The 11463-nt window shown below is 39.3% G+C and overlaps 3 protein-coding genes across 3 annotated transcripts; 2 read left to right on the top strand and 1 right to left on the bottom strand.

Annotated features, from left to right (window-relative positions):
- Positions 1 to 365: 365 nt before the first annotated feature.
- On the top strand, positions 366 to 2049 carry LOC137735397 (cyclin-U4-1). The gene is made up of 2 exons (XM_068474824.1): positions 366 to 763; positions 1577 to 2049. The coding sequence occupies exons 1-2, from the start codon at positions 429 to 431 to the stop codon at positions 1860 to 1862; spliced, it is 621 nt and encodes a 206-aa protein (XP_068330925.1). The 5' UTR covers positions 366 to 428; the 3' UTR covers positions 1863 to 2049.
- A 2685-nt stretch (positions 2050 to 4734) lies between these two features.
- LOC137734166 (trihelix transcription factor ENAP2) lies at positions 4735 to 6658 on the top strand. Its single transcript, XM_068473478.1, has one exon. The coding sequence runs from the start codon at positions 5407 to 5409 to the stop codon at positions 6487 to 6489; it is 1083 nt and encodes a 360-aa protein (XP_068329579.1). The 5' UTR covers positions 4735 to 5406; the 3' UTR covers positions 6490 to 6658.
- A 479-nt stretch (positions 6659 to 7137) lies between these two features.
- Positions 7138 to 10494, bottom strand: LOC137734167 (uncharacterized). The gene is made up of 5 exons (XM_068473479.1): positions 9965 to 10494; positions 9251 to 9349; positions 8509 to 8553; positions 7879 to 8016; positions 7138 to 7699 (listed from the first exon to the last, which is right to left on the bottom strand). Exons 1-5 carry the CDS (start codon positions 10346 to 10348, stop codon positions 7367 to 7369), a joined length of 999 nt encoding a protein of 332 aa, XP_068329580.1. The 5' UTR covers positions 10349 to 10494; the 3' UTR covers positions 7138 to 7366.
- Between the last annotated feature and the right edge of the window lie 969 nt (positions 10495 to 11463).

Below are 11463 nucleotides of genomic sequence, written 5' to 3'. Positions count from 1 at the left end.
TTAAATTGTGACAAGTCACAATCCCACTATACAAATGAGGGCACATAAAGTCATAATTCAAATTGTTGAGACCATTTTTGTTTTCTGGTTTTTTTTTAAGTTCAAATAACAAGAAAATGGGAGACAAAAGAAATATAATAGTTACATGAAAAACTAAAAAAACCAGTTTTAACTATTTGTTTTGTTTTATACATATTTACCCTCCTTTCTCTTCTTTGACCTCTATCATCTCTCATGTTCCCTCCTTTCTTTAACCAAAAAAACTAAAAATAAAAAATAAAACACTAATTCTCAACTGTCCACATATATATATACCAACACAAGCACTGAGCACCAACAAAAATTCAAACACTTGAGAACCCAAACTTGCTCATCATCTCTTTCCAAAAAAAAAAAAAAAACAAACAAAAAGCTTGGTCGTCATCTCAATGGCAGAGCTAGAGAACCCAACAGTGATGACAAAGATCATAACTTTCCTCTCTTCTCTGGTTCAAAGAGTGGCGGAATCGAACGACCTCAACAGTCATTTCCAACCCCAGAAAATCTCAGTCTTCCATGGTCTAACTAGACCCACCATTTCCATACAGAGTTACCTAGAGAGGATTTTCAAGTATGCTGATTGCAGCCCATCTTGCTTAATCGTTGCATATGTTTATCTGGATCGATTTTCGCAGAGGCAACCCTCGTTGCCAATCAACTCATTCAACGTTCACCGGTTGCTGATTACAAGTGTCATGGTGGCTGCAAAGTTCATGGATGACATGTAAGTCTTGAAGCTGAATTTTACTAGCTCATGAACAAAATTTGGAAAGAAAAAAAAAATCTTTGATAATGTTACTCAAAAAGATTTTGCAATTTTTTTGGTGGCCATATCCATTCACTTGCATTGTGTTCATCAAATTGTTCAACTTTTAAATATTATGTTTCATGCATGAACTGTACATGAAAAAAGAATATGAATTCACTGGTATTTTTCCTTGATGGGTTTTACCTTATTAAGTGTTCTGTGTCTGTGGTATAGAAGTCTCACTGTTTTCGATCTGGGTTTTGCTTACTTTCTTGCTTTTGTATCTTCATAAAAAGACTTTGTAATTATTTGGAAAAATTAGAGGCAGTTAACTCGTACAGAATTTTGATTCAATGATTAATTTGGAAAATTTTCAGAACTAAAATGTATAAACGTTTGGTTTAGGGCTGTAAAGCTTCCAACAATGTTCTAAAATCCAACTAAGTCCAGCCATGTGATACCCTGGCTTTTCCTATATAAATGGAGTATCCACCTAGATGCACATGGTGACCTAATTTAATAAGTTTTGGTCAGTTACATAAAGTCAATAACATTTATAAGGAAATATGGGTAACATGGGGAAAATTTTTGGATGTCACTGGCGGATGTATGCTCATACGAGTTATTAATGTAGCGATATCATCGGTGAGAGGGTAGAATATCTCTTTTATATGCACATCATAATAAGCCTCATGGTCAAAATTTTCTCCAACGTTTTGTAATGATATGTATATATTGAAGAATTAACTAGCTTATATCCGTTTTGATTTATCTGGTGTGAAATTTCAGGTACTACAACAATGCATACTATGCAAAAGTTGGAGGAATAAGCACAATAGAGATGAATTTTCTTGAAGTGGATTTCCTATTTGGTTTGAGCTTCGACTTAAACGTGACCCCCTCAACCTTCACCACCCACTGTTCGTATCTCCAGAGGGAGATGCTTCTATTGCAACCACCTCTAGATTCTGCAGATTCTTCTCTTAGTTTAGGCAAATCACTAAAGCTCCACTTGTGCTTTGATGAGGATGAAACCTCCCATCAGCAGCAACAACAGCAGCAGCTAGCTGTTTGACATAAAACCCTTAAAGGGTGTCCAAAAAGTAGTTGTTGAGGTAGTGATTTTTGTAAATTTTGTTGTTTTTTGGCCTGGCAAAATGAACATTAGACTTTTGTGTAATTCTTTTCTTTTCTCTTTTCTTTATGATTTTCAGATAATACTTAGCTATATGCCATTTAATTTTACACGATGTCGTGATAATATTTACCGTACAAACATCATAAGTCGAATTACTCATTCTCTTATCATCTTCATCATCTAAAGATTATTTCTATAAATTTCACTCAATTTAGAGATCTCGTCTAGTCATTCACGGCATCCTCACGATGAATCGTCAATTTGTTTGATTCATATGGATGACTAAACCATTTCCAAATCGAATGAATTTTTAAAGAAATAATTTTTAGATGATAAAGAGAATGAACCGTTCTTATTACAACGTATTACAATAAATAACAATACATCATCATGTAAGTACGTAAAGAGCTAAATAGTGTCAAATTTTTGAGTTTTAAAGTTGAGATTTTGAGTCTTTGAATTTACTGTTCGGAAATCAATGCCACTAAACTTGCTTTCATGGTTTTCGTTCTTATCCATACATGTTAGGATTCTTGTTTTAACAATAGGGTCTGCCACCAGAAAAAAAAAAAAAAAAAACATAGGTGGCCATGCAATGCAAGGCAATTTGCTCATATTAATTTACTCGGTCACAATTTGGAAGGAAGATGAGTGGTGAGTTTTAAACCTAATTTGGTCACATGGGTATCATATATTAACTATACATGGTGTGACAGTTGTAATTTTTCGACAGTTGTCTTGATCTTGAGATGGGAACAATGAACATGTGCATTCCCCGGGCCACGTACTGTTGGAAGAGAGAGAGAGAGAATTCCTACTAGCCAAGCAATTGGCACAAAGTTGGTACAGAGTTGTACAATTTGTCATCAAACAGTTAGCATGTTATTTTGTAAGATCGTTAATTTGAATGACCGACATTTAATCGAAAATTTATTCAATGGTTAAGTTGGAAAAGTTTGATTAGTTAGCTTTTAGGATGTAATTTGTAGTCAGCATAATGTTTTTACGTTAATTAATTAATGCATTACGCTTTTAGGCAGTTAATTGAAACGACATTTGAATAAGAATTCATTTGATCAATGAAACAAATTAATGGATTAGGATCTTATTTGGATTCCCTTTGTGAGGATTCCGAGAATCACTTGATCGTGCCTATTCATTTGTCATCATGTGATCAGAAATCATTTTGAATTATTTTATTTAAAATTAAACACAAACAATATTTAACAAAAACTAATCGCACGATATACGATAAACAAACACGATAAAATGATTTCCGAGATTCTCACAAAGAGAATTTGATAAATATCATCATCCCCAATTAATAGTGTAAGTTATGCATTATGACAACATCACTGAGTCCTTTTTCAAATCGACAACTTGTTGGCGTGTGCAGGGAAAGTGCATAGAAGTTAACATAAATCAAGCGTGTCTTGTCCTCCTAGCTCTTTGTCTAGGATCTGAGGGATGAATGATGCTTGGACTTTGGCCAGCTAGTTGTATAATCACTAGATAGTATCTTGTATTCGTTACATAACAAAATCTCAGCTGAGGTATATTGTAATTTGTAATTCCTACCTCTGTAAACACTCAAGGACTAGTTTCAATTACACACTTCAAGTTCCATTCGTTATTATTGATCACTTTATCATTGGAAAAACTTATCTGAGATGGTTCATGTCACTTTTTTGAGTCCGAATTTAATGCTACGTAGCATTAATATTACGAGTGTTTTAATAGTCAAACTCAATCACAATTATTAGATTTTTTATTTTTAATCTTAGCCATTTAATATTATTCAATACTACGTGCCATTGAAGAATTTTCTCACTTCTCTCTCTCTCTCTCTCTCTCTCCATATAATTTGTACATATGAATAGAGAAACAATAACAAATCACAAGAAATGAGAGACACATAAATAGAAGTGATGTGAAATCAGAACACCTAAGTTTGTATCCTCTACTAGCAATACATAAATTGCACATGCTGTATGCATTGACAACACAAAACATTGCGACATGGACATCACATAGGTTTAGACCGCCATCCACCTAAAAAATCACGATATTTGATTTATCTACAACTAATTGTATGTGATCATGTTCATCTATCCGATCATTCCAACAACACCCATTTATGTTTGTCGCTTGGATAAAAAAAACCCATAAATTTAGAAAGGGATAACAGCATCAAACACTGCAGAGCCAAGTCACAATCGTAGAAACAGTGGCTACCTATACCTCAAAATGGAAAGGGAACTTAGGAGTGAGTAATATACTTATGAACAAGGTATCGTGTGAACCGTGTGAAGCCGAACGGCTAGATTCTCTTCGTCTACGAGTGATAATTCAACACAATCCACTGCACAGAGAGCAACGAACTCTCTCTGCAAGTTTTCTGGAAATTCTTCTTGCTTGCTTCATAAAAATTCTTGCACAACTATTTTTAGTTATATAGAATTCAATTCAATTCTATATGAAACAACGATAGCAACAACAACAACAAAAATAACAGTAATAATAATAATAATAATAAATGCAGGGTAGAAGCCTTCTCCATCGACCATTGTCTTTGAAAATAAGAGGGGTGTTTTTTTGAAAAGTGATTCAATTGTTGGGTTGTCGATGGTAATTCCACGTTTTTTTGGGCAACAGTAGTATTTTCAGTTTCAATGTGAACTTTATTCATGTTTAATCACAAGCTTGCCCCCCTATTTTTGCTCCACACGTGTTATCCGTGTGATATAAAACAATAACAACTTCCCCCCTCCAATTTGTTGAAAGCACCAACCAAAGTCCCCGCAAAATGCTCTCACATGCCCCATTAGAACCAAGCTTTCACGCCCTAATCCTATTGCTATTTAGTACCACCACAGCACCGGCTCTTGTTCCCCCCACGTCCGTCCCCCTCACGCTCTCCCACCGCCCCTAAACCCACAAGGGCCATAACCCTAAACCCACCACAACCCAAAGGCCCACTATACAAAAATGTCCACCTAATCACCACCCGCCCACCGTCACACCAACACCACTATTTTCCCAATTACAAATTTCAAATGATGACGATGATCGAAGAATGACAAGATAATGGGCAAAGTCAGACTCAGGTGGACCTGCCCCCACCTTCTCCCACCTCTCTCTCTCTCTATTGGGGTGGTGCGCGTAGGTTAACTTAACCCAACCCCCACCCTACCACCCTACCACCCCTGGCGCACGTTAGCCACCTCACCCCACACCTAAGCGGTGGCCTCATCCACCGCTCATCTCACACGCCCACCTTTAGATCTCGAAATCAGCCGCACACCCCTCCACCCACCCTCTTAAACACCCTACCCACAGCCACAAGCATGCTTCCAAACACCACTTTCTCCTCCTCCCTCCTCCCCCTTCCCTTTTTCCTCCTTCCCCTCCTCCCTCCTTCTATCCTGCGCCGCCCCCTTATCCTACATCCCCAGATCCCACCCTAAACAAAACAATATCCATGGCTTCTCCACCGTCTTCCCCGCAGGACGACTCCATCCTCCCTCTCCAATCGGACCCACCGCAGGCCGTGCCGCTTGCTCTCCCGGCCCCACCGCTGACCCTATCCCAGCAAACACAGCCGAACCCAACCCCGCCTTCCTCCCGCCGCCTCCCTCCTCCCTGCTGGTCCCACGACGAGACCGTTGCCCTCATTGACTCCTACCGCGAAAAGTGGTACTCCCTCCGCCGTGGAAACCTCAAGGCCACCCACTGGCAGGACGTGGCCGACGCCGTCGCTCGACGATGCCCGGCTGCTTCTCCCGCGAAGACCGCCGTTCAGTGCCGTCACAAGATGGAAAAGCTCCGGAAGCGGTACCGGACTGAGATCCAGCGAGCCAGGTCGATGCCGTTGTCCAGATTCACGTCGTCGTGGGTCCACTTCAAGCGGATGGACGCCATGGAGAAGGGGCCGGCAGCTGGGAAGAGGGAAAATTCCGAAAGTCCCGGCGAAGAGGAAGAGAACGAGGAGAACGAAGAGGAGGAGGATCCGGATCAGGAGCTCTATGAGGAGCTGAGATACGGGTCGAATATGAAGAGTATGAGTAAGTTGTATAGGAATGGAGTTGGGGTTGGTGGCGGAAGCGGTGGCGGTGCTGGTGCCGGAAGTGGGTTCAGGATTAGGATTCCAACTGGGGTTAGTATAGCTCAGCCTGGGACCAAGGTGTATCCGAAGATGGATCAGAAATTCGGGATGAATTCGCATCCAGGGTCGAATTCGGGGTCGGTTTATGGGAGTGCTAAGGTGATGAGAGAGGGTGGGAATTCGGGGAGGCCCGGATTGGGGAAGAGAGAAAGGGATGGGGGGGAGAGAGACCCCGTGGCGGAGATGGTGTCGGCGATTAAGCTTTTGGGAGATGGGTTTGTGAGGATGGAGCAGATGAAGATGGAGATGGCAAGGGAGATCGAGGCAATGCGGATGGAGATGGAGATGAAGCGGACGGAAATGATTTTGGACTCTCAGCAAAGAATTGTGGAGGCTTTTGCGAAGGCAGTTTCGGAGAAGAAGAAGAAGGCCAAGAGAATGCCATCCCCCGAGGCATAGATGGTGGGATTGCATTGGAAGATAGCAGCCGGTGGTGCTTTTGGATCATAGAGGGACTAAGTAATGTGAGTTTAATTAGTTGTAATTTCGTGTTTAACTCTCGTTTACGAGCCACTTTTTACAATTTCCTTTTGTTTTCAAAGTGTTGAGGGAGCGTGGAACTTGATCACGTTAGCTTGGTACTAGTAGAAGATTGTAGCTTAGTCTTTGTAGCCTGCAGTCTCGCGTAGTGGAAACTATGTAGATTAGCAGCTAATCATTAGCTTGTAGTCTCGTGTAATGGAAACTATATATTCGAGAAAAATGTTCTCTTGTCAGACGGTCTAGCAGATTCTAAATCTAGCAACACAAGCATGGTATGATTGGAGAAACCGAGTAGCGATTACGCGATGCAGTTTGCTTGGTATCGTAAAACACAAAGCTTAGATATGTGTCTGCATTATGCTTTGCTTGGTAGTGTAACGTACTGCTCGATAAATATGATTCCTGGAATGATACCGGTTAGTGGTAAGCGTTTTATTTTTCTAGTTGGCATACTCGTCGTCGCTACATCTTCATGCTTTCTGGCCATAACTAATTTACTTAGAACTCGTTAGTTTCGAAAACAAAAATGAATTCAAGAAGGATACCAAACATGCTCGCGCGAGGATTATAACGGTCAAAATTAGAGAATCAATTTCTGGGAACCCTCTTTATCTACAAATTTAGTAGGCAACAAATCTAACTAGCAGGGACGAACAACTATAAACTTGCATTTTCTTCGCCAACATGTGTTTTAAGAAGAAAGCCCAAGAAAAGCAGCATCACACTGAGCATGATGCGTGTTCATGTACGCATCGAACCTGGCAATGTCATTATTCCGGCGAACCTTGCAACATCATGATTCCGGCTTGATTCTTCGGAACCATAAAGCGACAGGACTCTCCAAGACGGAGACATTGATGTTGCTCCAGACCTCTTGTTTGGTCGGAAGCTGGGCAAGTTTCTCGGTGATTTCCATGTCTTCAGGAAGAACGGAACCAAAAACAGTGTAAGCTTTTTTCCACTCAAAATGGTTGGCTAGGCTGATGAAGAATTCTGGACCGGAACCAATCCAGGCAACCGATCCTCTTCTGATGGTGCGAGACACCTCTGCCGGAATCTCCTTAAATACGAACCCGTGAGCTGCAAGCGTTCCTTGTATAAGCGCGAAAGGCGGGCCAAACGGAGCCTATATAGCTTACATGAGAAACTTCTGAATGAGAAATAAATACCAAAAGCAGATATACACGAGCAACTATGTATAACGCGGATATATGCTACAAGATTGGAATGACGGGCACTCATAACAAGCAAAGCTCAAAACTCAGACAAAGCTGAAAAGTTGCAACTTCTGAGTCCGAAACTTACATTTTTTACATGGTTTCCTTGTGAGTCCCAAAAGCTTCCCCGGTTTTCTGCACGATAAAATTGGCAGCCTGCATAATGGGGCACTTGCAACAGCTCAAGAATGTAGGCAACAGAATGAGGGGCACAATCAGGACGGAGCTGCATAAATTTAAGACCGAATGACAGTTTAGATGCGGTAATCATACAGTTTAGTTTAAAAAGATTACATGAACATAACAACTTATAAGAAAAGAAATCCCGTCGATTGTGAAGGAGGTTGACGGAGAACAATGAAGAATACCCCTTAACCTAGCAAGTATCGATCAGTTAACATTTTTGTTTTCAAATGAAACAGTGTTTTCGTTTTATCAACATTCAGATACTAGTACGAATCCTTATTTTCACACGAGAAATAGTAATTTTGTTAAAGCTTATAATGAGCCAGCTCATAATCATGTTAAAGCTTATAACGAGCAGCATCAATGGCCGCTAGAGTTTCAAATTCATGAAGCTAAACAGCACATTGTGAACAAATATGCAGTCTAAACTTTCGATCACTACAGTGTCAGCATAACTTAACTGAATAAGATTTAGCTTAGGGTTTTACGAGATCCTAGATTATGCATCTACTCCTGAGGAGGAAGAATTAACCTTTATATGAAGAGTCCCATACTCTGTTTCCAAGCCGACAATACCCTGTGGAAATCGAAGGGTAGATACAAGCCATGTTATGTGAACAGACAAGTAGACACAGAAAACAGAAATAACTTTTAGTCTAACTTCCTTACAACCGCTCATATAATATACGAAAAAATCTGCTGCTACTATAATACACATCGATCTTTCACGTTATGCACTCCTCTTTGAAACTCATAGAAAAAACCGCAAATGCCAATTTCTTACATCCCCTCCTACAAATACTAGAAATGTCTTCTAATTTTAACAACCTCAGGTAACCAACTCAAGTCAACTAAGCCTTCTCCCATACATAATTACAGTTGGCTAAAAGCATCAAACGGAAGCCACTCTCGAAGCCAGGTTTCAGATAAAACTAGGTCGGTTTTGTTGGCTACCCCTGCTAATGTGAACAAATCAAACTGTAATACAGATGTTCACTGATTCAAAGTGTAGTAATCTCCAATAAAAAAATGAAATAAATATAAGCCAAACTGCTTTTGGTAAAACTAAACATAGTAACTACAATCTTAGTTACTCTGATCTGAAAATGCCTGTGAATCGTTTTGTCCCAAAGAAGAAATGTTCATATATCAGCAACGAAACACATCAATGGAACCCTCGGGCGCATGAGTAAACACTTACCAAAACTTGACAACATAATTAGTAGTAGAATTACAACCAAAGAAAGGTATTATGACAAACAGTAAATATTTACCTCTCCTTTTCCAAAGACAAGTCCAGAAGTCCATGCAATCAGATCACCTGAGTCTTTCCGATCAGGGTCCAAGGTATCCTTTTGTTTCTTTAACCAACACTGCAAGCATGAAGAAGATAGGCAACTTAGAACCCAAACCAGTTAATTCAACGAAAGGATTTCTCAAGAATGTAACAACCAAAAGTCATATTGATGTGCAAGATGCTAATTTCGATAATGCTCTTGTTCATGTTGATAGATATCCACATCTCACTCTTCCATTAACACAATCCGTCTCGAGCCAGGATTGCCATGAATTTTTAAGAATAAATAAGAAGATTATGGTAGAATAGACTGAATAGTAGCCCTAAAAGTTGCAAGCACCAGAAAATGGACTACACACAATCTCAAAACTTGCTAACTATTCACAATCGTCACACCGAAACTCCTATCTTATACGAGTACAATAAATTCTTGTACATTATATGAAAACTACACAACCACGCTACGAGTTTGCATCTACATTATCTCCCAAAGCTTCCTTAGAATAAATAAACCAAACCATCATGGGAATTTACGCATACATGGGCATAAACAAGTTGGCTACACGCTCTAGTGTAATTCCCCTCCTCTGTAGTTTAGATTATTAGAATACCGCTCGATTAAAATGAATTTACACAAAAATAAATGATAAATAGTAGAGAGCAGATTTGATGAAACGGAGAGAAACCATACCTCACCATATCTAAGTCCACAAGCCTCTCTATCCCCACAAAACACCCAACTGTCACACAAACAATGCCCATCTCGATCCCCACACATATCCTTACAAGCCATGCAGCACTCTTTAGAAGAATTCACCTTAAACTCAGAACCCCATTTCACAGCATCACCCCAGAGCTCCAAATTCGCAATCCCTCTGCAGCATTCTCCATCTTCTTCTCCACTCCTCCATCCAACGTCTCCGAATTCCGAAACCGAATCAGCTGTTGTTATGCCGCTGGGTTTTGAGGCCACAGCGAGGAACAGGTACACCATGCAGCAGAATATTGCGCCCATCAGGAAAAGGGCCAGAAGTGCGAGACGGCCGAGTTCTGAGTCGCTCTGCCGACGACCCATCTGAGATTTTGGACTGAAATGAAAGACCCGGAAATTGTTTTTGAGATAATTCGTCGGGTTCGTGATGTTGGTTTTGGAAAATCTGATGATGTTGGCAAGGCATTGAGAGCACGAACAAGACGGGGAGTGAAAACGACGGATGGAAGTAGAGTAAAACCGTTTGGTCGATGACACATCTACGTATGGAACCTTTATATCCTCTCTTATTTTTGTTCTGGTCTGTTCTGTTCCACATGAACAGATTTGAACCAATCAGTAATAATATCGTACGAAAGATTTTTTTCAATGTATTCAAAACATTAGTCATACGTGTATATTACGTATCATAATACAAATGAAATTACACTAAAATATATATTTATTCTTCATTTATATTATAACACGGGATCTACAATGCAATACATGAAAAAGTCTCTCAATACCAAGTAGTAAATTGAAAAGTTTAGGGTTATTTGTAGGAGTACCAACTTAACTTATAAGCATGTGCGATAATACCTCTTGAACTTTCAATTTTTATTTTTTACCACATGGCCTCTCTTAGCTGTTGGAATGCATCACCAACACTACTATATATATATATATATTGCCATTAAAACATGAGAACTTTAACGAAAAACTCCCGGTACTGTTCATTTGAACGAAAAATCATATTTTTATACTAAAAAGCCAATCCTAGTACTATTCACTTTACCCTTTATTTTGTCCTTAAAGTTAAAACTCAAAGTTTTTAAGTCATTTTCATTAGTTTTCCTTTAAAACATGTCATTTGTAAAGATATTTTCGTCCATTAACTTCATTGGATAGACTAGAATCAAATTGGTTCCAAAGTAATATTGCATGATTTAATATGGCACCAAAATTTGAGATTTTATAGCCCTAATATGGCAATTCCCCCATAAAAGTTTGAAAGTTAATATATAAATAAATTAAGGTGCACCACACACGCACTTGCTAAATACAAAAAAAAAAATCTTGAAAATCACTGTAAATAAACGACTAGATTTTTGCATAATTTTAACTTCAATTCTTTAACAACCCTTGCCAAAATCAACTTCTCCCTTTCTTTTCATGACATGATTCCAACGCCGATACCAAAAAAATGTCTTTTGTCTTTG

Source organism: Pyrus communis, chromosome 5 (genome assembly GCF_963583255.1).
Source record: "Pyrus communis chromosome 5, drPyrComm1.1, whole genome shotgun sequence".
Classification (NCBI taxonomy): domain Eukaryota; kingdom Viridiplantae; phylum Streptophyta; class Magnoliopsida; order Rosales; family Rosaceae; genus Pyrus; species Pyrus communis.
Note: the sequence above shows the minus strand (reverse complement) of the source record. Positions and strands in the feature narration are given on the sequence as shown.

Coding starts and splice junctions, on each gene's coding strand:
- LOC137735397 (XM_068474824.1), top strand. CDS start 429: ATGGCAGAGCTAGAGAACCCAACAGTGATGACAAAGATCATAACTTTC. Junction 764..1,576: donor GCAAAGTTCATGGATGACAT/GTAAGTCTTGAA, acceptor GTGAAATTTCAG/GTACTACAACAATGCATACT.
- LOC137734167 (XM_068473479.1), bottom strand. CDS start 10,348: ATGGGTCGTCGGCAGAGCGACTCAGAACTCGGCCGTCTCGCACTTCTG. Junction 8,554..9,250: donor TTGTCTTTGGAAAAGGAGAG/GTAAATATTTAC, acceptor CGATTTCCACAG/GGTATTGTCGGCTTGGAAAC. Junction 7,700..7,878: donor AAGGAAACCATGTAAAAAAT/GTAAGTTTCGGA, acceptor TAAGCTATATAG/GCTCCGTTTGGCCCGCCTTT.
- LOC137734166 (XM_068473478.1), top strand. CDS start 5,407: ATGGCTTCTCCACCGTCTTCCCCGCAGGACGACTCCATCCTCCCTCTC.